At 40.3% G+C, this 25,944-nt stretch overlaps 3 protein-coding genes across 4 annotated transcripts; 2 read left to right on the top strand and 1 right to left on the bottom strand.

Moving 5' to 3' along the window:
* Positions 1-1,756: 1,756 nt before the first annotated feature.
* On the bottom strand, positions 1,757-6,095 carry rbis (ribosomal biogenesis factor). Of its 2 annotated transcripts, none has more exons than XM_049565071.1 (4): positions 5,966-6,095; positions 3,251-3,366; positions 3,026-3,142; positions 1,757-2,931 (listed from the first exon to the last, which is right to left on the bottom strand). In XM_049565071.1, exons 2-4 carry the CDS (start codon positions 3,359-3,361, stop codon positions 2,863-2,865), a joined length of 297 nt encoding a protein of 98 aa, XP_049421028.1. In that variant the 5' UTR covers positions 3,362-3,366; positions 5,966-6,095; the 3' UTR covers positions 1,757-2,862. The 2 variants fall into 2 exon arrangements, with proteins under 2 accessions (XP_049421028.1, XP_049421027.1); XM_049565070.1 differs by lacking the exon at positions 5,966-6,095 and adding an exon at positions 5,592-5,729.
* On the top strand, positions 5,753-7,173 carry rad51b (RAD51 paralog B). The gene has a single exon (XM_049565061.1). The coding sequence runs from the start codon at positions 5,879-5,881 to the stop codon at positions 6,938-6,940; it is 1,062 nt and encodes a 353-aa protein (XP_049421018.1). The 5' UTR covers positions 5,753-5,878; the 3' UTR covers positions 6,941-7,173.
* Positions 7,174-8,728: 1,555 nt separating this feature from the next.
* LOC125881758 (carbonic anhydrase 1) lies at positions 8,729-16,239 on the top strand. The gene is made up of 7 exons (XM_049565069.1): positions 8,729-8,895; positions 9,170-9,367; positions 11,056-11,174; positions 12,582-12,674; positions 12,809-12,871; positions 12,965-13,120; positions 15,733-16,239. Exons 1-7 carry the CDS (start codon positions 8,862-8,864, stop codon positions 15,850-15,852), a joined length of 783 nt encoding a protein of 260 aa, XP_049421026.1. The 5' UTR covers positions 8,729-8,861; the 3' UTR covers positions 15,853-16,239.
* The last annotated feature ends 9,705 nt before the right edge of the window (positions 16,240-25,944 follow it).

The following is a 25,944-nucleotide window of genomic DNA, read 5'->3' as shown; positions in this document are numbered from 1 at the left end:
CATTGAAAATGAATGGCTGCCAGCCACTTATGACACTCATGACGCTTTTGGTGTGAGTGCACAGTGAGGCTGGTCTTGAGATATCACATTCAAGAGAATTAAATAGATGCAAGGTCACAGCAACCTTCACCATCCATATCCAATCAGTTCATCAGTGAGACATTTGTGCCAATTTTTAAGAAACTCCCTAGAGGTATTTTTGAGATATCATGCTCACAGGAATGAGACAGGCAAGGTCACAGTGACCTTTGACCTGTGACTACAAAAAAATAAACATTCATTATTGAGTCCATGTGAACATTTGTGCCAAATTTGAAGAAATTCCCTCATAGTGTTCTTGAGGTATCGCAGTCACGAGAATGAGAATGCATGGTCAGAGTGACCTTGACCTTTGTCCCTTGACCATCAAAAACACATTAATTAAGCTCTGATTCAAAGTGAACATTTCTGCCAAATTTGAAGAAATTCCCTTAGGTGTTCTTCAGATATTGCATTCACAAGCATGGGACAGACAGACGCACATACAAATGGACAACCCAAGAACATAATACCTCTGTCCACGTCTGTCCCTGGCGTGGAGAGGGAAAAAAATCAGCTATTTTAATTTCGTTGCTTAACTGGACACCATCTTAACCCTAGTGTGGTCGATTATAACATAGCATTACAACTGAACCTGACCATACCACCCCTGACATAAGCTATCCTGCTGGCTAGAAACAACAAAACTAATATTTAATAAATATGTCAAATGTTGAGAAGAATAGTCATCAGATCGACTTCAAAAGTGATAGCAGTTTTGGTTACAGCTTGTCTCTGCCACCCACAAAGAGGTCACAACAATTAGTCGCTGCATGTTTAAGCTATTCAGTACCTGAACATCCACTGGAGAATAAAATAAACCTTCATTCAAGTCATCTCACCTTGAAAACCTTCTTCCTAACTTGTTTATCCCAACATACATTGGTCTGTTTACCAGCCTCACCCAAGCTTTCACCTTTCTCCAGATGTATTGACCAACTAACTCAGTCAGAGGTCGGCATGAAGACAAGCAATCAGCCGGGCACTGGTACACCCGTGACCTCTAATGTCAAGTTGCTACAACAGGATGCAGCAGCAGCATACTGATAACAGCCCACTGCTCGCAGGTGGAGCCGAAAAATCTATACTTCATCTTCAGGTGCAGTCCTAATAGAAATGACAGTGTGAAGCCCTGAAATAGATAGCTTGTACATACGGGGGTGGACGGAATATCAGAAATGCCTGACAGAATGATTCAGTCCAGTGCAGAAAAACCACGGCCTCAAAACGAGTTCAAACAGCACCTCCATGACAAAAGCAGCTTTAAACATACTATTTAATGAAACTACATGTGTGAATTCCTCATTTAAATTCTGTTTTTGCAAACTTCTACTTGAAATCTTAATGATTTCCATGAGGACAAAATTCTTTGAAGCAAACACTTTCATCAGTACAACCAGCACAAGTCACAATCATCTCCTTTGTGACTTCATTTACACCAAATCCAAGGTATGAAAAGCATGAAAAAAGGGTGTGAAAACCTTGAACTGCTTTGCAAAACAAAACTCAAAGCATATGGTAAAGTGCACATGGTTATATAAAGTTTTTTTGTAAATGTTTTGTCTAGAAATGACAAGAAACTTTAATGTTCAGATTTAAGATGATGAGTAATGAGGAAACTGTATCAGCACTGTTTAATAAAGACAAAGTTAAAATGACTACATCGATTGACTGCAAATCAATAGAGGATTTTTTCTTTTAATGATTAATCATTTCAGTCATTTTTCAAAGCAAAAGTGCTTCATTTTGCTCAAATGTGAAGATTTGCTAACGTTCTTCAATATACATGAAGTTAACGGAATACATTTTTGTTTCGGACTGTTTATTGTTTATTGTAAGGGCAGTTATTTATTTTTTTCTGCTATCTTAAAAACAAGAAGTTATAAATTAATCAAGAAAGTATTAAGCAGATTAATAATTAGTTGCAGCTCGAAGAAAAAGAATACATTTCTATACAAAAGACTCTTCATCAATAAAGATAAAAAAACATCCTTTGCATCTGAAACAATGACACAATTGACAGAGCACAAATCTGTCAACTGATTACATTTTTTTGCACTGAATATACAGAGGGCTTAAAGGAACACTGTGTAAGATTTAGGGGGATTTAGTGGTATCTAGCAGTGAAGATTGCAGATTGCACTCTGCTCAAACTTATTTTGGTCATTGTTCAGGAGATTTTTACCAGGAAGTGAATTCTCTGCAGCGGTTTCCTCCTCTCTAAAACTAACCAGGTGATTTAAACCGGTAAAAATACTGAATAAAGCAGTTTCACTTAAAAAAAAAAAAAAAAAAAAAATCTGTGTTTTTCCAATGCTCTCATCATGGAGGGGTTGCTTACTGTGGTGATCGACAAGAAAACGGAAATGGCACTATCTAGAGCCAGTATTTGGTTTGTCCATTCTGGTCTACTGTAGAAACATGCCGATACAATATGGCAGACTCTGTAGACGAGGACCTGCTCCCTATGTAGACATAACACCTCATTCTAAGGTCACGAAAACACAACAGTTTTTTTTTTTCAGGTGATTATACACTACAGAAAATGTACTTCTTATATAATATCACATTTTTTGCCAATATATTCCCCTAAATCCTACACACTGGTTTTACTTTCATGCATAAACCCCAATGTATCTACAATCCTCATTTTGGCACAGAGTGTCAAAATACATCAGAAGTAAACCAACTTTGTTATATCACATGTCCAACATGGAGAGACATACAACAGTCAGTCACTGCGTTTGTCCTCAGACTTTATGACAGTCCCACTTTCATGGTTTATTATAGCTGGGAAAAGAGCTGAGCAGCACTGTCAACATTTACAGATTCCTTTGGTGGCTCTCTGACAACCTAAAAAGACAAAAAAGGATTAGTTATATCAAGAGGATTAAAATGCTGGATGATGAATACAAGTTTTACATGTTCAAACGTTACAACTTCCTACCTGTGTTTGTTTCTTTGGTGCAGGAGCAACAGACTTGGAAATGCTCTTAACGTCCCTCTGGACTTCTGTGAAGATTTGATTGAGGTTTTCCACCTTCTCATTTTTCACTGCATTGATCTGTGAAGCCACAAATTACCGTATGCTAGAGCAGCTGCATTTAATACAACATACAAGGGAGAATACAAAATATATGCAAGTAGGAAAGAAGGAAGAAAGAGATCTCACGTGTTTGAGCGTCGTTGTGACAGGTTTTGCTTTGTTCTTGTGCTTCATGTGCTTGTTTGCCACTTGAAAGACGTTCTTCTGCTTCTTCCCCTTTTGTTTATTCTTCCCCATGTTACCTGAGGAGAGAACAACAGTCAGCATGATAGGCTCACAGGAGAGATTTCCTTTCTATAACATAGCCTCTGTTTTATCATGTATTTTTTCTTTAGCCAGTGCTCTAAAGTGATGGTTTCCACATTGATCACGCAGGCTCACTACTTGCTCTAAAAAGACTAATGCTGAGATTGTTCCAGCCTCTCCACATGCCTCCTACACTCAGCAGCCACCTGATTAGCAACACCTCTGTTTCTGCCAAAAGCTCACTCCTTGAGACAGTGAGTCATATAACTTGAACAGGGTCAAGGGGTTCAGATGGTGTATTAATAAGGCTCATTAAGTGACTCTGAATGCGGCATAAATAGACGTCAAACACACCAATTTGGGCATTTTTCCAATTTGCAGCTGACCTCCTTGCAGTTTCATGCACGACAGTGTCTAGACATTTACCAAGAGTTGCACCGTAAACAAAACAAACTCTCACCCCAACAGTCTGACTGACAGTCACTTGGGTTGGTGGAGGGGAAAAAAGAAAAATACAAGTTGCTTTTGAGAAATGCATCTTTCAAATTAATATAATGCACTAGCAGCAACAGTAGTGGTAAAGATAATAAGCTTTACAGAAACTTTTAGACCAATACATGTACGATACAATGTAATGTGCTTTAAACCTTTAAATAAAGGAAATTGGCCTACTACATGAAAAAAGTAAACAAAATTTGGATACACTGTATTATTAACTTAACAAAATCCTACAGTGAAGTGCAGTGCTGGAATGTAACTAAGGACAATTTTGAGGTACTTGTACTTTGCTTGAATATTTCTATTTAATGCTACTTTGTATTTCCACTCTACTACACTTTGGAAGCAAATATTGTACTTCTTACTCCACTACATTTATTTGACAGCATTAGTTCTTCAAGGATTCTGATTTTCAATGCCAAAAAAATAATCTTCAAGGATTCTGATTTTCAATGCCAAAAAAATAATCAACTGAAGATTTATTAATATGGATCAAGCTACCAAGTTTGATATCAAGCTATTAAAATTACCCAAACTCTACCAGCTGCAACTCTAAAGTGGTGTACACATTAATGCATCAATAGTTAAAATAATACAATACATAAAATGCTGCAGTGAGAGTACAGTGTGGTATTTAATGTTAATTATGATGCTCATACTGTTTTATTTCTAACTAAGTAAGAGTTTGATTGCAGGATTTTTAGTTGTAACGGGGTAACTCCTGAGATCAGCACTGAACTTGGTAAAATAGCTTTTAGTTTTTGGGTTTTTTTTCCCCCCACCAAGTAAATGGAATAAGTTACAAGAGGTGTTGAAATCAGAGAGATATGTGTCCTTTGGAATATTTGTGCATGTGTACGTTAGATGATATGTTGCTGTACAGTGTTCCTGCTTTGGGAAAATTACAGACATGATCATTATTAATTGTTTTTATTTTACTACATTTTGTTGTTGTTATATATTCTCAATTCATGGCAGGTTTGTTTATTTGTTTGTTTTAATTTGTCATTTTACAGTTTTTATTGCTGTTAATTATTCTCGACAGATCACAGCCAGTTATTTCTTTTTACTGATTTTTTTCATCCTTTTTTTTGTAGCTGATGTCATATATTATGTGTCATTCAAGCCTGTATGAATGTGAATTTAGGGCATTGCTCATAAGAGCTTAATACTCAGTTATTTTCCATAAATAAACGATAGTTGATACTGTTTTTTACTACACTGTAGCATTAAGATTTTATTTAAGTACAAGACTAACACTGGTCAACTGTGAAGTGAATTAGACAACCTGACAGTGGATTTGACAGATATTATCATGTACTGTGTAACACTGCCTTTTATTTGTCTTCACATTAAGTCTATCTGAAATGAGTAAATGAAATGTGTAATGTGCTTAGGGCAAATTATGAGTTTTACTTATAGCTGAATGTAAATAAATACCAAGCACGTAGCCTGCCTCTTGAAGAACATTTAATGACTCTTAAACTGTATTCATATCCGCCTGGTTAAACATCAAGTCAACTCAAATAACTCACAAGTGTCCAGATGTTGTCGCCAGCTTGCTGCCTTCCTACACGCTACATGACGCTGTGCGCGAGCTATTTTCGTCATTTTCTGATGATAAAGTTGATAAATTTTACTAAATGGCATTATATCTGACAAAAGGGCTCGAAAACAGCGCGTACAGAGCTCAAACTTAATGATAAAATACTTAAAAACATACCTTATTTAAGAAGCTGCTGGTGGTGTTGTTATCCTCATGTGCTAGCGACTATCAAACGTGCCTTTTCTGCTGCGTCATCACGTCAACGTAACAAGTACTAGCCAATTACAACGCGGTAGGAGTAGCCAATCACAGCACAGTGGGGCGGGTCTACGCAATGTAGCAGTAGTAGAAGAAGAAGAACACGAAGAAGCAGAAGAAGCAGAAGAAGAAGAAGAAGAAAGTTGAATTGTTTTAACGTTTTGCCGTCTTAACAGTTGAAAAGAAAGATGTGAAAAGGACCCAACATGGCGACTAGAATTCTGAAGCGAGCCGGCGTTTCAGACGAAATATGTGAGCAACTCAAACGACATCACATAGAAAGCTGTAAAGACCTGTTATCTCTGACTCCTGTTGAGGTGATGCATGCCGCAGGGATGAGCTATCAGAAAGCTTTGGTGCTGATGCAGTCCGTCAGCAAAGCCGTCGCACCGCCTGTCATCACGGCTCTGGAGCTGTGGAAGCAACACTCGTGTTTCTCCACATCATTACCTGCTCTGGATAAACTCCTGAGAGGAGGCCTGCCCTATGGGACCATCACAGAGGTGACAGGGCCCTCTGGCTGTGGGAAGACTCAGATGTGTCTGATGCTGAGTGTTTTGGCCACTCTGCCAAAGAGTGAGGGAGGCATGGACAGTGATGTGATCTACATAGACACAGAGTCTGCTTTCTCTGCCGAGAGGCTGGTGGAGATTGCGCAGAGCCGGTTCCCAAACTTCTTCAGCAGTAAGGAGAAAGTCCTGCAGATGGCCGGGCGGGTGCATCTGTTCAGGGAGCTCACCTGTCAAGATGTCCTCAACAGACTGGAGAGACTAGAAGAGGACATAATCTCAACTGGAGCGGGTCTCATCATCCTGGATTCTGTGGCCTCTGTGGTGAGAAAGGAGTTTGACACAACGTTGCCCGGCAACCTGATTCACCGCAGCAACCTGCTGGGCCACGAGGCCTCCACCCTCAAATACCTGGCCCACCAGTTTAACATCCCTGTGGTGCTCACCAACCAGATCACAACTCACGTGGGGGGATCTGAGGGCGATTCTGGGTTTGTAACAGCAGCTCTGGGGAACACGTGGAGTCACAGTGTTAACACACGTCTGATTGTCCAGTATGTGGACGCACACCAGAGACAGATACTGATAGCCAAGTCACCCGTGGCTCCATTTGCTGTGCTGAACTACACCATTGAGAAGCAGGGGATCTGTGTGGGTGGAGAGGGCAGTCAGGAGACCTTGTATGAGGGCACGGATCCAGGGCTGCAGCCAATCCGGGTTCAGACTGGATTCAATTACATAACCAGACCTATGGACTAGACTGGTCAAACACTGACTCACCTGTGTGTATGTGTGCGTGTGTGGAGATGCCAGGAAATGACACAGCTACTTGCCTGCTTAAAGTCCACACCATTAGCCTATTTTAAGGACACTGAGAAAACTACTTCCTGTTTTAATGTTCAGGGATGCTGTGCTGACTTTGACCATACGTATGTCTATTTTTTTTTGTCTTCTGTTTTAATAAAAAATATGACTGATATTTTTCATGTCCAGTTCATTGTCGTAACACCCTGATTTATTTATTATCAGCGAATAAAAGTAGATAAAATGAAAACACTTCCGTTTCGGACATGAATCCTTCAAAATAAAAGCACAGCAAATCTGCAAATAATTATTTTTTATCTAATAATACCATCCACTTGTTGCACTACATTTTGCACCAAGTTACCCTGTCACCCTACCACTGAAATTAATGGTATGCCTATGATTTAACATTTCATAAGTTATCTGTTGAGAAATCACAAAAAATATGACCTTTTAAGCACTATGTTCTACAATACCCTTTATGCAATATCTACTCGAATTAATATTATTTTTTCTTTCAGTTGTATTTGTTTGCCTATCAAAAGACTCACCTTGTAGTCTCACTGACCAACAGCAGGTGGCACCATAATACCACCACAACCGTGTTCATCACAGCCTGAATAACTGAAAAACTTGAGCTGTCATTGATTCACTGCACTGGCCACTAGGATGCAGTCAAATTATAATGGAGATTTTGGAGAGAGGCACTGGAAGGATGAAATGACCCTTCACCAAGACAATTAATTATTTCTCTATTATTATTAGTAGTAGTTCTAGTAGTAGTAGTACTTTTGCAAATACTTTTCTTGCAAATAATGATATGTTATATAGGTTACTAGTGTGTGATTGTGCTGTGTCAGCCATCTGGGTCAATTCTTTATCAGTAAACACAGAGTTGTCCTACTTGTGTATACCTGCAGCAGCAGCACCGTCACTGATGGACAAATACAGTACAGTGCGCCTTCTGTTTTTATCTGCCTCAGTGTGCAAGAGCTGGCCAGATAACTCTAGGACTGCTGAGCCAACCGAAAGTCCTTAAGACGCTAATAATGTTTTTTTATGTATATGATTTGCTTACAGGAAATAGGCTAATAATTTGATTGTTTTCATTATTTCGGAGTTCCAAGTGAAGTGGGAAAAAAACCCACAAGACACAGAGTCTGTGCAGTTGCAAGCTCTAGTTCCTTTTTAGGATCACACACACCACAGGCTGCAGTGTTGAAGCCAAACAACCTTTGTTGCAATTAATGTTTGATTGCTTTATTGTCACAGCCATTGACATTAAAGTCCATTTTTGTTAACTGTTTTACACTTATCTCTCATTCATCCCCTCGGTGAACCAACAGGTAATAAATATGCTAATCTTTAATAATAACTTATTATAGGACAAACCATTTTCCTTTAACTTCTCAGTCCGTGGTGTTATTATATCTTACAGCGATTGTTTCTTTAAAGTCACAGCTGTAGCCCACTTGCAGTTTGAAGGTGACACATAGGCTGCACGCTGCCGCGTAATTCCGTTACTTCCTCACATGGCATGTAAGTTAAACCCGCTATGAGAGGTGAAAAGAGGTGAAAATGCGCCCAGTGTGATTCTCATCACACTGCAGTGTGTGTGTGTGGGGGGGGGGGGGGGTCTGCAGAGACAGATCCTCATTGATCCACAGTGTTGCAACGTTGCGGCGCATCGAAACTCCTCCCGGTCATTGCGCGGACGTCATGTGGCCAACACCAGCCCGACACACACGCCGCTCACAGGGGACCCTATATAAGCGGTGCAGCTGTCAGGTGGAGGACACTGGCTGCTTGTGCGCTGGGGGACGACTCGCTTTAGGGAATTTACAGCTCTAGATACTCATAGATCCAAATTGTAACAATGTCTCACGCTTGGGGATACGCAGCAAACAACGGTGAGGCGCTCGTTGCACGTACACGCTATAATAATGTAGAGTTGACATCACTGGGGGATGTTTAAACCAGTCATACCAGTATGCAGTGAATGAATGGGAGGACAGGGAATGCACGGGTCACTGCAGAGATTTTTTTCTTTTAATTCTGCGCATTTTGGGGCTTTTTACGCGCGTCTAAGCATATCACCATCCCCAAACGCGCAGTTTGTCTAATTAAAAACGCACATTTCAAGACTAATATTCTAATCACAGTTGTATCAATATGTCATTTTAGGACCCGACAAATGGTGTGATAACTTCCCTATTGCCAATGGACTCCGCCAGTCTCCCATTGACATCGTCCCTGGTGCAGCATCTTACGACGCGGGGCTGAAGCCGCTCAAGCTGAAGTACGACCCCTCCACCTGCCTTGATATCCTCAACAACGGACATTCCTTCCAAGTGTCCTTCGTAGACGACACCGACAGCTCAAGTTAGTGTGACATTAATATTGCATGAATACAGCCGCTCATTTGAGCCTTCAGCTTGATATCAGAATCTGATTAAGAAATGTGCAGTGCTATATTTCGTTTTAACCTGGAGAAACAACATTCTCCTGTGTTTCCAATTATTACTGCAATGTTTGTAGCTATAAAAGAGGAGCTGTGTGATTATTGGTATGCAAACAAAGACAGTCAAGGTCCTGATGATGATTTATAGGATGCGGCATTCAGGTTCAGTGCTCGGCTGCTGTGTGTGCAGCTCTCACAGTCAGACTGTCCAGCATATTAATAATATGTTAATATTTGTATGGATGAATAATGCGCCCCAGTTTCCAACTGCGCCTTCAATGAACACAGATTTTTTTTTTTTTTTTTTTATCATTTTGGTGTTTTTACATGCATTTATTAATGAATGAATTTCGGCTGCTCCATTGAAGAGCCGAGCACAAAGCATGCAGATACTAATTGAATTGGTAATGCAACGCCCGGGTAAACCTTTCCCACGCCAAGTCCTTTCTGCAGGCTGTGGGGTCAAAGCGCAGAAAACAAGGGTTACTCTGCAAACAAACCCTGGCTTGGTTCACTGTTAATGCGCCAAATATGCGTGGGACTGAGTTACCATATAACAGAGGCTGGATTTTATTCCCTTTTAGAATATAAAAATGGAGATTGCATTATTTTTTCCTCTTTATTTTAATTGCATTTCCATTCCTGTAAGATTTTATTCCAAAAAGAGATGAGAAAAATGTAGGGTTTTTATGGATTAAGGATTTGGATAGGTTGTCCTTTAGCTGATGTGATAAAGGATAAAGAAGAATATGGTTACGTAACAACACAATCTACTGGACGCCCATCAAGATGAAAAACAAAAGCACTTTTGCTGAGAATATGAGCTAGATGAGTATGAGCCTCTTCATTCTTCCTTGGTATTTCACTTATTTTCCACCCTGCCCTTTTACATAAAGGACAAGGCTAAGTCTGCATGTCAGTGTCATACACCATGTTATACATCATGTGTGTGTGTGTGTGTGTGTGTGTGTGTGTGTGTGCACGCGCAGTGGAAAAGATGGATGGCCTCTTTATTTTTATTTTTCAGTCATCCTTTGTTCCACACACCCTTAAACTGCGTCTGCACCTTTTTATCTATTGAGGCCGACTACTGGGAATCAAATATCCTGTTTGGTCCTGTTTGGAGAGGGCTGTGTGTGTGTGTGTGTTTGTGTGTCACAGCATTTCCTAATGCAGCACCAGAAATAGAACAATGTACAGGATTATCTGCTACAGTTTCAGCCACTCTGTAGGCTGCGAATAGATTCATGATGTAACATTGGAAGGAGGCTTGATGTTAACAATACCTGGACATGATTTGCGACTGAATCCTCAATTTGACGACACAACAGGAACTGAGTCTGCCTCCATGTCTGCCACAGTGTCACAAGTGTGTACGTGGTGTGTGTGTGTGTGTGTGTGTGGGTGTGTATACTTACATCTTGTTAATGTGTACCTTGGTTTTTCATATTGTCTGCCCCTCGGAAAAAATTTTTCCTTCTACGTGGATGTTTAAAACTTGCCTATGAATCACCACATCATTTTATAACAAGGTCTCATCATGGCTGACCACAGCGCTACCCACGGTCAGTGTGGGAAACTGATGGGAAAATGTGTGTTTGTTCTGCAGCTCTGACAGACGGACCGATCTCTGGAGTCTACAGGCTCAAGCAGTTTCATTTCCACTGGGGAGCTTCTGATGACAAGGGCTCCGAACATACTGTGGGGGGGACCAAGTATCCTGCTGAGGTATGGATGCTCTGAGCCATTATTATGAAAGTAATACTCATACAGCTATTGTTTCTGACAGATTGAGGTTGACACACAGTAACGAGGAGGATAAAGCAGATTTGAGTTTTTAATTTTATTTGTATTGTAGGTAGTGAACTTAAATATCATTCTCTGGCTCAGATAAAAGTTAGGCCCAAGTAGAGAACTAGCCTAATTTTCTTTGCCTTTAAGCTTTGCCAGTTCACCAACTTTTTTGTGCTTGTTATCTGTTGTTTTTTGCTTGAACTCAACCAATTAAGGTATTTAACCCCAGGGAATGTTTGTATAGGTGAAACTTCAATCTGTGAGCAAATTAATATAGTTGCAGGCTGTTCTCATGCACTGTTGGTATGTTTATCCAAGAAAAATAATGCACCAGAATTCATATATAACCCATGTAATGATCAGCAAATAATTGGTATGTAACCCATGTAGTTGTGGCGGCTGCAATCACGTGACCAATGCACTGACGAGAGTAAAGAAGGAAGTAGTATAAAGAGGGAAACTCTGCTTGAGGAGCCAAGTTGAGGTTGTGGGTGGCTCAAACAAACACAAGACTTTCCCCAAGGAGACAGTTGTTCGGTTCCAGTGTGAAACTCAAATGAACCTTGAGTTATTTGCAATTCAATTCAATTCTATAGAACTTTATTTATCCCAAAGGAAATCCTTGTGCCAGAGAATGCTTCAAATTACAGTAACACTAAGTACAGTAACCACAGTTTAACGTTCAACAACCAGTAACAACCAGGTCAGGGTCACTCACTGGGCTCAGTTTTAGAAACAAATGTGTATCAAATATCTGTCAAAATATACAAATATACACGATAAGAAGTGTTTTCAAGGGGCAAAAGCAAAAAACAATGCCTAATAGAGTAACAATTAGAGTTACAGAACATCATTACGTCGTCACGTTATGTTAAGCATGTAACCTTACGTTAGGTATGTAACCTGAAGACGCCCAACCGTGTTTCTTTTTCTTAAACCTAACTTGCTTAACTGTGATGATTGTTTTTACTAAACTTAACCTAACTGGTAGGGGTGCTAATTTGTGACATATAATACAAACTGCTGTATGAGAATATGTTTTTGGTTGTTCTTCTTTAATAACTACATTTTTGACATTTTTTTTTTAACTAAAAATAAATCCAAAATGTTGAGTCAAGTTATTGTCTTACAGAATAATGTTTTATCCCCACCCCTACCTTGATCAAAAAGCTTTGTTGAAGTCAAAAGAAACTTAAAAAATCCATCCATCCCGTCTGCTTTTCAGTTCAATATCTACTGATACAGATAAGAAATGGCAGAATTTCCATGGTTCTGAAAATGGATCACAAGACTACTTTCGAGGGGCTTTATTTCTTATTTATCTGTTTCATTTATTCCCAGCTCCATCTGGTGCACTGGAACACCAAATACCCAAGTTTTGGTGACGCTGCTAGCAAGCCTGATGGGCTCGCTGTTGTTGGAGTATTCCTGAAGGTCAGTAGTTAAAGCATGTTGTTTAGTATTACTGTAACCAGCACAACACACTGCACACCTTTAAAGCAATGGGTACTGCTGTTTGCTGATGATCATATAATTAATCCCTTTAACACTGTATTATTATTTTTCAGATTGGTGCTGCAAATGCAAGTCTGCAGAAGATTCTTGACGCCTTTGATTCCATCAAGACCAAGGTATGTTTCCATAAAAACTGTATTCTCATTCATTTGATGATTTTTGATGAGGTGTTTCACCAACCTGTTCTTCATTTTCTTTACTGTGTTCAGGGCAAGCAGACTTCTTTCTGTGGCTTTGACCCCTCTACCTTGCTCCCTGGTAGCCTAGACTACTGGACATATGATGGCTCCCTGACCACACCTCCTCTGCTGGAGAGCGTCACCTGGATTGTCTGCAAAGAGCCAATCACCGTCAGCTGTGAGCAGGTATGGCGTGCTCACAGATCCCATTCAGTGGGTAGTAGAAGCATTGGCTGTGTGCCCGTGGTCTAGAATAGCCCTGTCTGCAAATCCTCTCTTACTCTACGATCTAAATCAAGGGCTTAATTGTTCAGATAAGCTGAGAGGAGAAGAAGAAACCTCTGTAATGGGAGGAGAGGCAATACAGCAGCCTGTTTCACTTTCACAAGAAAAAAGAAAATACCAAGAGAACGGAGACAAATGAGAGTTCACACATGCTATTGCATTACCACAGAATTTCTGTTTCAGTGTGTGGAGAGTCAACAGGAAATGTCCACCCCACACATGCATCACATACTGTTGATGAAGAAACTTAGTTTGAGTCTGTGGGTGGTTTCAACCATAACTGAATAAACACTGTCGACATCATACCTGCATTTGCTAAGTATTTAGCCTACTCCTAAAATTACCCCTAACCCTAAACTGCTGAAGTGGATATTTGACTTCTAACCACCCAGTAATCTAAACTAACAGCCTCCTGAGGCAGATTTGTCCTTGTGGTTGGAGTCTTTATAGGCCATTTGAAATGAACACTGCCAGCTCAAATGTTTATTTCATGGCGGCAAGTAGGTGTCTCAAGGGTAAACATGTGAGACGTGTTGACACAACCTTTAGACTTGGTGCCATATGAGGCCGGTCAAGCAGATAAATGACGAGGAAGTCATTCATATGAAGTCATACATGTCTTAAGTTAATGGTTGCTAATCAGGTAATACACAATTAACTGAATCATTTTGTCCCAGTAGTGCATTCTTACCCAGTGTGAACATGATACTCAAGCGGCTGCAGCAGTGACATTACCGTGGACTAATTCATTAGCCTGAGTTAATGATAAATCCTTTAAATAGGCCACCTGACACCATGCTGTAGCAGCTGACTTGCTTTTCTTGCCCTGCTAGATTTTGGGAAACTTTTTTGACAAGTGTTAGTCAAGAAGATTGATACCACTCTTGTGTTTGTGTCTATTTGGAAGCTAACACCAGCAGCAGTTAGCTTAAAATAAAGATTAGGCAATGCATTTCTTTTGCTAAAAATACAATTTTTGTACAAAACACGTTCAGCTTATAAAATGTGATGCATCATAGATTCAGTAACATTTTGAATGCACGACTTTTACATGTTTGTAACATTAGTGAAATTGAGAGACTTAGCTGGCTAAGCTGTGTGTGCTAATGCTAAATGTGATTAAAGTGAGCCATTACATAAATTTACACTGGACAGTTATGTAACGTTAGCCAGCTAAACATGTCTGCAACCAGTTTTTAGCACTTATACTGACTGCCATTATAAATAAAGACATCTAAAATTTTCACTTTAAAAAAAAAAAAACGATAACTTTATGTCAGTTAATTATGGTTCATATGTTAGCTGACAATACTTACCGTGTACCGCAAAAGCCTTCGTCTGATCCCAGTTTCCAGTTCTTCCTTTTCACAGCCATTAGCCACCTTTATTTTCTTTCATGGTGATGTTGAGAAGGAAACAGGAGGCCCCTATATTTAACTACCCATCTCCCAGATCTATTTGTGCACCGTATTACCACAGTATGCCTGTGTTTTGCTCACCAACAGCTACATTTTGCAACTCTGTAACATTAGCTTGGTATCTCCTTCATGACGCTACAGGAACGAGGCGGCAAGCTTAATCTTAGCATAAAGACTATAAGTGGTAAATAACCTCAATTTGTAGTTTTTACACTTAAGTTTTTGTACACATCAAAGTAATGAGATACAACATTTTAATTGGTGATCTTTACATGTGCTGGTAGGAGGATTTTGCTACCTGTGGACAGAGTTACGCTAGCTGTTTCTTCCACTAACTAACCAGCTACTAACTGTAGCTTTATCGTTAGCATACAGACAATGCAGTCTTTATGCTAAGCAAACCGGGCTGCTAGCTTTAGCTTTGCATTCGGCATACATACATGAGTGGATGCGAAGCCCCATTCATTCTTATTAAAGTTGCTCAGTGAAGAAAAATTGCTCAGTTTCCGCAGTGTGGAAATTGCCATATCTTCGCATCATGGGGCCCTTGGAGCAAATGCACGACTTACTGCTGAGCGGCTAACTTCCAGTTTAGTGCTCTGCTAACTTGAATGGAGATAAAATAATTTAATCATGTGACTATTCTAGATTTAGAAGTTATCAGACAGAATGAATCTAATTCTGATGGTGAAACAACTCATTTCATCTGGGTTGTGATGCTCAAAAAAATTTCTCCACTTATTTACAGATATTTCTTTCACAATGTAAGTCTATGTGAAAAAGTCTTCGGACGGAAGCTGCAATTCCATGTTTGATCATTATGTAAAATTGGCTTCAAAGCCTGGCACTGTTTTCAGGGGCTTGCTTGAAAGTGGTATCGAACTTGTCATCATGGCGACTGAATAAATCTATTTCCCAAAATGTCAAACTATTCCTTTAAGTATCAACGATACAATTGTTAAGATGAAATCCACAGCACAAGGCTCTGAATTGAAGTCAGTGACTCAGCTATGACACAAGTGATGTGTTTGCTGAGTGACAGTTACAGGAGGTCAGCAGGAATGGCTAACATGACAGTCTTCTCCCTTTTCACAGATGGCCAAATTCCGCAGCCTGCTCTTCTCCGCTGAGGGTGAGCCCGAGTGCTGCATGGTGGACAACTACCGCCCTCCCCAGCCTCTCAAGGGTCGCTCTGTCCGTGCTTCCTTCCAGTGATGCCCCCTCCCCCTCTTTTATGCCCTTTCTGCCCTGTTGCCCTCTCCCTTCCCCCTCCCTTTAGTCAGTTACCTCTCTTGCAGTGAGCCACAATGCAAACATATCGCTCTCCGTCCAGTTTTTAAAAGAAATGAAATTCCTGTGGCGCATTGTTTTTAAATGCTGGGCAGTCTGTCATAATTTATTCTTTAAGACACCTCACAATGGCTGCGACACGTTTACTGGGACTTAGCATTCAGTGCCAATGTTTTTAGAGACATTACACCGGTGTGCGCAGGTCTTCTTTGTGTCAACAAACACAACAATAATGAAAACTGAAGATGAGTTATGGAGCTCTTGAGTCGGCAGAAAGCACAAGCTTGTCGCAGTAGGTGGAGAGGGGGGGGGGGTGGGTGGGGTCGGTGGGGTGGGGGGGGGTGAAACTAGGCCTACATCACCATCTGTGAGGAGGGTAAGGTGCAGATAAAAAGAGGCGCACACAAACACACAGGGCCGCTGCCAGTCTGCCTGTAATCTCTGACTGACTGCCAGCCTCTGCATCACAGCAGCTTAATGAAACGCTGCAGCCGCCTCCATCACAAACGATTGACTCAGAAAATCCCCCTCTGGCGCGCACACACACACAACATGGCACGCACAGTCTCATGCAGACGTGATGCCTATAGGCGCTGACCTGCTTATTGATTTGAATTACAGCAACAGAGGACATGAGGACAGGCTGCTGCTAATGCTGGATTCTCAACACCACGACAATGGCTTGTTTCTCTTATTTTACAACCTAATCTTCCAATCTTTCATGTGTTTGTCATCCTGTGTTGTGTTTTTATTAGTATTTTGGATTATGTCTGTTTTTAGCCTGACAGCTTATGCAAAATAAGTCTTAAGTGATTCCTAAATTATGTTTTGTAACCAAAAACTCATCTGCATTTTTGATGCCCTGATGATAACATAGCAATGGAGAGGACTGATCCTCCTTCTCAGAATACCTTCATGTGTTGTTTTGAACTCCAGTGTATCGAGTGCTAAAGCTTAAAACGCACAGTCGCCGTTTTGGCAAAGCCATAGCGGCTAATGCACAAAGCCAAGGAATAAATTACCCTGCCAAGGAAGCCAAGGAAGAATCGAACCTGCCAACAGATCAGATTATAGTGTCAGCCTGGTGTCAGGCCCTGAATAGGGGCAGCATTAACAAAAGGCCATGAGAGGTCCTGAGCACCTCCGCAGTTAACCCTGTATGCAGTAGTGAAACATTACCAGAAAGATTGTAATTACCATGAAAAAAAAAGCCTTATGCCAATCATTGTTAGGGCCGTCCTATACGTATGTGCTGTTGTCATTCTATTTTGGAAGTGGATGTTTTACTAGTTAAATAAATATATTTTATGACTATCAAGTGTCAAGTGTTTTGCTTCTTTCTATGCAATTCAGCAAATCCTCCATATCAGCTACTGTTTAATGTTTTATTGTCTATTGTTAATCACCTCTGTGAGTTCTATATGTTATGTAAGTCCATCAGGCTTTAAGTCTTCTTTGGCATGCAAGCCCTAGAGACTCTATTTTCAGCAGTCAACACACGACACCCAACAGAATGACACAATCTCAGATGACAGGCTGGTCAAAAACTAATGTTCAGAGTTCAAAGTAATTTATTGTCACATGTGCAACAATGATAAGAGCAGTTGTTGCTACAGACTTCCTCCTACAATGGAATTTAAATACTGTATATATGTAAAATAATAAAATAATAATAAAATCACACAAGTAGAAACAAAAGAGAATCTAAGATACAATGATAGAAATTAGTGCAAGTTAGAATAAGGGATAAAATTAATATAAATAGGAAAAGGTGATATAAATCAGTAGTTGCACTGAAAGACAGAATGTAAACAGGAATTTAGTGTAGTAAAATGTATATGCAAAAAAATAGCAAGTACATGTGTAAATATAAAGGTGCAGATAGATTAGTTTATGTGTAACATGACTGCTTTATGTATCATATCTAAATATTGTCACTTTATTTGCACCAGTTTTCAGCTAAACATTTTTTAAAGTAAGGAAAATATCGGGACACCCCTAAATTGAATCCCAGCACCCCTAATATTTGAGAGATTTTTATTTATTTATTTTACTGTATGTCCTTTTTTAACAAGCCAGAAAAGTGTCAAAACCATGCAGTACTTGGTTGAAACGTAATATTTTAACAACAAAAATACAGCATCCCCCCTTGCCTCAAAAATGGTTTGATCCACCCCATCCCTCCCACCTTTCCCCGACCAGGGGCCTGTATCACGAAGCAAGATCAACCTTTCCTGGGTTACCCAGACCTATCCTGGGTTGACTAACCCAACAATGGCAATCAGGATAATCGGTATCACGACGCTGGATATCAACTCGGTAACTCAACCCAGAGTTGCTTTATTAAGAGCCGTGAACGTGCACGCAGCGGACCAATCACAATCATGAGAGAAGCGCAGCGTCACTGAGCGTCACTGAGTGTCCTCACAGAGCGCCGTATGTGAGGGGAAAAAAGTATTTCTCGTGAGGATCAGAGATTAATTCTACTAAAATATGAGGAGGAGAAAAGCAACTTTACAGAAAAGGCCAACACCGTGGCAGCTGCAGGAGGAGGAAACATGCGTGGCAATGGGATGAATAATATTTGGCTTTAGTTTAGATTAGTTTATTTTTACATAATGTTAAAAACAGACAGTATAAAATTTACAAGATTAAAAAAAGAAAAGTGCTGGAGAGGTTAGAAGCCAGTAAAAGCTTATCAAAGAAATTCCCCTGTCAAAACATCAATGAAATCACATGATAGACAAGAAAAAAAAAACGGGTGAGGAAAGAAGAAATAGAGGAGGAGAGAGGGGAAAATCAAGACAAAACAAGGTAGCAAATAAAATGATGTGTAGGTTAAATGACTCATCACTGGTTCAAGTAGCTACGGTACCTGTAGGCTACCTGTACATCTGACACTGATCACACCCTTGAATCCCATGAAATCAATGCTGTGCAGATGAATTGTGTGTATTATCGTCTAACATCATTGCGTCTGATAAATTGGTCTTCTTTGTCATAACGTTATATATGCTACAATAAAGCTTAAAGCTGACGCCACAATTAAATCATATCAACACCAAATTGATAGTCTGAATAAAATCATCCTGATATTGAGCTGTGTTAGAAATTAACAGCTGTGCAAAAATATAGGCTACCTAGTCTCCCTCTTTAAAAAACAAAAAGGAAAATCCCTCAAACACCATGAAGTGTAGACATGATAGGCTACTTTCCACATTTCCAGCAGCAAAGCTGTCAATTAGGCCCATTATCTTTAACAGGGATCATTTCCTCCAACAAAACAAAATGTTGGCACTAATTAATGGTGCTATTAAGTGTCCGCAAATTATCAGTTTCTTTCTTATGAAGGGGTGGGATGAAAGTTCGACTTCTTTCCACTCCTTTTTGAACAATGTTTTCATTGTCTGTTGTTGTTGCTTTCTTTTCTTTTTTAATGTTCAAAATAAACTTTCAAATCAAAATCAATCTAATGAATTAAACTTCCCGTCATGACTGAGCTACATTTCTGTCAGCGGAGTCATTTTTTTCCGAACAGCTGATTGGCCAGTGGGTGGTGCGTTTTATAGGATCAGATTCAACCCTGAACTTGCCCTGCTCCGGAGCAGGATAGCCGTTCAGAGTAAGTTACCATGGTGATCTACCCCGATAAGAACTGAACCGGCTTCGTGAGACCGAAAACCCAGGGTTAACCCTGAAGTTACCTCGCTAAGACATTAATCCTGCTTCTGCTATCTGCACTGCACAGAGCAAAGCGCTGCCTTCTAGAGTGGGGGATTTGCAGTACCTGGCTGAAACCAGGATATGTGGCACATTTCTTAACTTCTACCACTCAATACAACACGTTATTATCATTACCAGGCCTCTTTTTGTTGCATTTAATCGTAGGTCACTGTTTATGTTGTTAGGTAGGAGTTAGCTGACGTTTTTTCTAGCTAGGAAACGTTACAGGTAGTCAGCGCTGCGGGGCGTCAACCAGGTTTCTGTTGCACACTCCAGCCCGCTAGGCTGGGAAGTAACCGGCGGCGTACGACGCGCGTCAAAACAGCCGCCCCCATTATTTTCTATTTACAAACCCACACCGGCGCCGCGGCACTTTACACTATTGTCCTATTTTCCCAGCGTCGCTGCCCTTGAAAAAGCGCTATTTTGTACTTCCCAGCTCCCGTGCAAGAGAAATCCGGTTGACGCCCTGCAGCGCGACGCTTTTTGTGTGTCTCATCAGTGTTCTTGACTCGCGTCAGTGACGCCGCCGGTGTGTTTTGGCCTTGGGCTCAGGTGTGCATGTGTTAATATTAAAGCCAAGGTGCTACTGACTAGCTAACTGACTGGATGCCCATTAACATTATAATTCCTATTGTGTGTGTGTGTGTGTGTGTGTGTGTGTGGGATACAAGATTGTTTTTTCAAAAAAAAAAAAAAAAAGAGCCAGGTTCAGATAAGAGTGTGTGGTCTGTCTATCTAGAATGATGTTGTAAGTTGGATCAATGTATCAGTTTATATCTCTTATTAGATATAAAACGCATTGTTTGGTTATTTGCCTTTTGGTTGACAGTACAAAGAGAGAGAGAGAGGAGCAGAGAGATGACTTTATTTATTAATATTCTTATTAGTATTTTTGGTACTCACTATAAGGGGCTGGTTTACTCCAGAAACATACATACTGTTTATGTGTATGTTGAGGAGCTGCTGTATCAAAATGAGTTGTCTTCCCCCAGAAATTAGGAATACGATGTGTTTCTTTTATGATTACAATCCATTCCTCTTTTGCTGTGACTCAGCATTTAAATAACCTTTATCAGATTTGATGGTTTAGTCACAGACTTTCCCAAAAAGTGTTGTGCTTTTCTTTCACAAATGCGGGAATGAAATTGCGTTAAAATGTACAAAACAGTGAAATTTATTTTGCCTGGCCGGGCAGCTCTCTGGGTGCTCAGCACCCCTAAACCACTGATCCTAGAATCGCCCCGCATGGCATTGGACATGGACATTATCTTATCTCAAAGGTAGAGAAATGCACCATTGAACGTCTCCAAAGATAGACACAAGGTCAAACTTCCTGGATGGGCATGTTGTGATGATGATCATGCAAAGTCACTCAAGTCATTTCTGAAAAGGAAATTAGATTTTTAACCAAACTTCCTGTGCACCTTTGCAAACAGCCACAGCAACAAGTGTGGCTGAGTGTGCAAAAAACGGTAGTGAAAGAAGCGCAGATCCTTTCTTCAAGGAAGTGTTTGACGTTGTGGAAAAATGTTTTTTCGCTTTCTTGTGGAGAATAAGATCTGAATGTCAACACCATTGTCATGTCTGTTATTTAAACATGAAGCTATAGCTAGGAGAAAGTTAGCTTAGCTTAGCTTAAAAACTGAAATGAGGGGGAAACAGCTCTGTGAAAAAAGGCAACACAGTCCATACCAGCACATCTCAAACTCACTGATACATGTAATATCTTGAAGTAGGAAAAAGTGAAGTCAGGTACAATGGAATAAATAAGGTTTTGCCTCTTCAATTCTTTATTAGCAGTCAATCACCAAACATGTCACCACAGTGTTACCATTGTTACCACAAATGTGCTTTACAATTTTGATTAATCTGAGATAATTGGGACAGGCAGAGCAAAGTGTCAAAAAATCACTGGTCCCTGAGGAAAACCATGTGGCATGTTTATTTCCTCTTTTTGGTAATAAGAACACTACAGCTAAAACATAAAGGTAGGCTATAACAACAAAAATGGTTGTAGGATGTTGCATTTTATCAACCATTTAACTTATCTCTCTTAGCTAAAATGGGACATTTTTCTGAAGTGAAACCATTAAGTTTTTGGGCTACCAGGTGCCATAAAATCATGACTTATGCTATTGTGTGTCATCCTGTCATATTACATACAGCTTGGGCTACATTGCTATATTACATAGAGCCTGGGCTGCCTACAAAGACCAGACTTTTTCACAGCATATTCAGAAGACATGTAGCTAGCGGATTGTGAGGAGATGTTTGCTGTATGTGACAAAAACTTTTCAAGCTTAGGAAGACTTAGAGAGCCTTTAAATATGATTCAGTGAGACCATGTCTTCCACAATAGTCCAGAATAAAACATTGTTGCTACATGAACACACACATGTCCATTGCCAGGGTGTAGTAGTCGGGTGAAAAGCAGGACTGATTACCAAGGGCTTGAGTGGGAGATGGTTCCTTGCAAAGCCTGGAATGAAAAGTTTGTTTGCACTTTTTAAAAGGAAAGGAAAGGAAAGGAAAGTGACCGGAAAAAATAATCAAAAAGTGCATGGGAGGAAGACCTGGATCAAGAGAGGATGGGTGGAGTGCCCACAGAGGTGCTTCTGCACAGGGCCCAGAATTTGGTGCTACACCCGTGTCCGTTGCAGACAATGTGGCACCAAGGAAACAGGCAGCAGAAGAACAGAAAAGGCATGGAAGAAAAGCTGGATGATCGTTTTTAATAATAGTTAAGTTATTTAATGTCTGAACTGATAAATTAATTCTATCATTCACAGAAAAAATAAACATGACTGTCGCATTTTTTTTTTTAGCAAAGAAGCATAACATGTTCTAAAAGTAACACTTAGGCTTGCCTTCACAATTATAGGGGTTTTCTTGGCTACCAAAAAGTGTCCCACGTCATCCAACACGTCATCCAATATGAAGTAATAGATGGAAAAGTACCTCAAAATTCTATGGCACTTTAGTGACTGTACTTCTTACTTTCCACCACTGGCATTATGTGTAACTATTTCAGTACAGCAGCTCCAGCTGTTGGAGTTTGAAAGTACTTGTGAAAATATTTGCCAAGAATAAATCTGTCTGTGGTCCAAAGTGCTGCACCCTCAGCACTGGGCAAGGTGTATTTTTCTACATTGGAGCGGAGTTACTTCCTAATCCTAAAGCTAAGTGTAATTATTTTAGCTAATGAATAATCTTTTAAGTGCAGACTGAGACAGGGTTGAATGTTAACTCCAGCAGTGTAAGTGAACAGCAATCAGATGTGTGGGCCTGTCATCATCATGTGTGGGACAGAACACACAGCGAGCTGCTAATACCTCAGTGTACTCGAGTTTTTAATCAGCTGAAGCATTTCACCCTTTGTGCAGTGTGAGCAACACTTGACTTCTCACCTCTCTTATGAACTTTCCACAGGAAGATGAGACCGATTGTAATCAAGAGAGCTCCTCTGCTTGAGGGTTGGTGTTACCTTGTGTTGTCAGCTGGTCTTGAGGCTCTGTGGAAGAATGTGTGTCCCTTATGTACAGTGAAATTTGGCTCGACCACACAGAGCTCAAAATAGAGCTGGGTTTGTTCCCAGTACATCCTCAGTCCCCTGTGTGCCCTTAGTTATCCCAATGTAGAATGTGCCCTTAAAATATCAATAAAAATAAGAGCTATTGACTGCTCAACCGTCTGTCTGACTGCCCCAGTCACAATCAATAACAAATTGTGTAATATTAAAAAAAACCCTCTTTGGTACTAGGAAAAGTTTTATAACCAGTGGACCAAATAGGTCAGCTGTGTTGGTGGGGACAGGACACAACAGGAGACGACACCATCAATGTCTGGATGCCCTCTGTGCTCAAACCAGTTACAAACCCCCATAAACAGTGAGAATTAGTCCGTTTTGTTATGCCAGGCTTGTGAAGTATGAGGAACTGCTGCCTATCAGATGAACCATGAGTCACCTTTCAAGAAAACCTTGTGAAATTGGAGTTGTTTCCTGTAATTGAAAGTTTGCTAAACTCTGTTTTCTATATGCTCCGCAGCTCAATATCCTCTTCATGTGACACATTAAGAAGATATTCCAAAGGGTTTTATGTAGGGGTGGATGATACCACAAAATCTGGTTTGATCCAATACCAAGTAAAACAGGGCCCGGATTGCTGATATTGACACAGATACCAATACTTGTTATTATTAAAAGTGGCTTATGTACTTTCACGTATAGGTGAGAACAGCGTGTCATGATTTATGAGGACGTGGACGATAAACAAGGTGCAGACTTCCATCTGTATCACTGGTATTGAGGAAATACACTGAGTGCTGGACGGAGCAGTGAGTGGCAACAACCCTGCCCACATGAAAGAGTACTGTTTGCGGTGGAAATCCTAGGGTCTAGTCTGTCTGAAGGGTTGCATTTGGTTCCAAAAGTGTTTGATGGAAACGGGCTTATTATGACAGCAGTGGAGAAGACCACATGCACTAGCGGAGTTCACAACAATGGAACAGTTTTACTCTTGAATACAGATGGAGTACGACATAGTAGATTGATCCTATTGACACTAGAATCGATCTTCAAATTGAAAATGTAGTAGCTGTAGTATTGATATTTTGGTATTGATCCATCCACCCCTTTATGCTCTTAGCAATGTTTTTGCCCTATAGGTCAGATGTTGTTTGTTTGTTTCCTGGCTCAGTATGTTGAAATCACCAACCTACAGTTTGTAGCCTAGTGATGTTGGACTCTTCAAAACCTACACCCTTGTATTTGTGGGCAAGACAGTTTTCTTGACTTTAGACATTAATATGTCCATATTATCAAACTGCAACTGCAAAAATAATCCTTATTAATCTTGTACAATATTGTTTTATACCAACAGACAAATGCACAAAACTCAACATGAGGCTAAACTAGGACCCTTAGAACATATGAGTGACCCCTTTACTGCACATGGAGGGTACATCACTCTATGTGGGACAGAGCCCCATTTTGTGAGGTACTTCCTCTGTTATCTCTGTTATCAAAGTGTATGCATGCAGTCCGAAAATGAGATAGTTTACAGTGTCCGGGTATGTGAGTGAAGGTAGTGCATTAAGGGCAGGAATTCAGCCTTGACCTGTCAAGTCACATGAATTTATGTTGTTTATCATGGTTGGTTTGTCCAAATACCATTGCTTGACCACTTGACCACGCTACATCCTCACCCCTCCTCTTTTGGTGCCACTGCTCCGCGCTGCCTCCCCGCTCTCAGACAGCTACATGATCGCTGAAGGCTGAGCTATGACCTTTCTGGTGTTCTCTCGGGCTGAGGGGTTCCTGCCTTCCCCAGCTGTGTCTCCATCAACTGTGAGGAAAGAAAGAAGCACCCTCCTAACCTGCTTAGGGTTTCTTGTTGACCAGCAGGCACAGCTTGTAACACAGCGCAATCCTTGCAACATGGCGCCCCCTGTACTTTAACACAGCTTGACATGAACTTTTCATTTTCTATAACAGTGACAGATTTAACACTGAAAATTCATAGTAATTTTTAAACAATTGGACTTTGAGTTCGTAGAGGCGTTGACAAAAGCAGCTTCTTATTCCTAGCTGGCCAACGTTGTTTTTTACAGCTGGAAATGACAACTGTCGCTAGCTGATTTTGTCAGCAGTAGCTAGCAAGCTAATTAAGCTAACATTAGCTCCACGATCCCTTCATCTATTCTTATCCGGGGCTGGGTCGCAGGGACAGCAGGCTGGGCAAGTTATTCAAGATGATACGCAGAACATTAGCATGTCATAACTTGGGCTTTTTAAAAATGTAACCTGAAACTCCCCAAATTGCTGATTAGCTCAAGTAATAATTGGTTACCACTGTAGTAAGCTATTAGCCAGTTATGCTAATGACTTTGCCTTACTTCAAACAGATAACTGTGGTTAAATCCATTCCTATCATTTTTACTGATGTGTTTTTGGAAAGATAGAAGAGAGAAAACTCCACCTTCTTGACCGGCTTGACAAGCCTTGTTTTGATGTCCAGCATATACTTTTGGACCTCAATTTTCTCACTCAATTTGAATTTTTTTTTTTTTTTTTTTTTTTTGGAAATAGCTTGCACTCAAAACTTTTAACTTAGTGCAAAACAGTAATGTAAAAGTTTTGAGTACACCAGTCACAAAACTAATGTTTCCCATGACCCTTAATTGTCTGACAGGAATTTTATGTCAGTTTAACCTGACTGTTTTTTTGTTTGAGCATTTAATTCTATGTGAACAGAGTACACATTTTACATAATTTCTTTTAATTTCATTGAG

The sequence above is a fragment of the Epinephelus fuscoguttatus genome, linkage group LG21, assembly GCF_011397635.1.
Source record: "Epinephelus fuscoguttatus linkage group LG21, E.fuscoguttatus.final_Chr_v1".
NCBI classification, from domain to species: domain Eukaryota; kingdom Metazoa; phylum Chordata; class Actinopteri; order Perciformes; family Serranidae; genus Epinephelus; species Epinephelus fuscoguttatus.
This window is presented reverse-complemented; position numbering and strand designations above follow the sequence as displayed.

What these genes read in the sequence shown, in the direction of transcription:
- rad51b (XM_049565061.1), top strand. Translation starts at nt 5,879, where the DNA reads ATGGCGACTAGAATTCTGAAGCGAGCCGGCGTTTCAGACGAAATATGT.
- rbis (XM_049565071.1), bottom strand. Translation starts at nt 3,361, where the DNA reads ATGGGGAAGAATAAACAAAAGGGGAAGAAGCAGAAGAACGTCTTTCAA. An exon ending in TCACAACGACGCTCAAACAC is followed by an intron (nt 3,143 to 3,250) that starts GTGAGATCTCTT and finishes GTGGCTTCACAG; the next exon opens with ATCAATGCAGTGAAAAATGA. An exon ending in CACCAAAGAAACAAACACAG is followed by an intron (nt 2,932 to 3,025) that starts GTAGGAAGTTGT and finishes TTGTCTTTTTAG; the next exon opens with GTTGTCAGAGAGCCACCAAA.
- LOC125881758 (XM_049565069.1), top strand. Translation starts at nt 8,862, where the DNA reads ATGTCTCACGCTTGGGGATACGCAGCAAACAACG. An exon ending in AGACGACACCGACAGCTCAA is followed by an intron (nt 9,368 to 11,055) that starts GTTAGTGTGACA and finishes TTTGTTCTGCAG; the next exon opens with CTCTGACAGACGGACCGATC. An exon ending in GGACCAAGTATCCTGCTGAG is followed by an intron (nt 11,175 to 12,581) that starts GTATGGATGCTC and finishes ATTTATTCCCAG; the next exon opens with CTCCATCTGGTGCACTGGAA.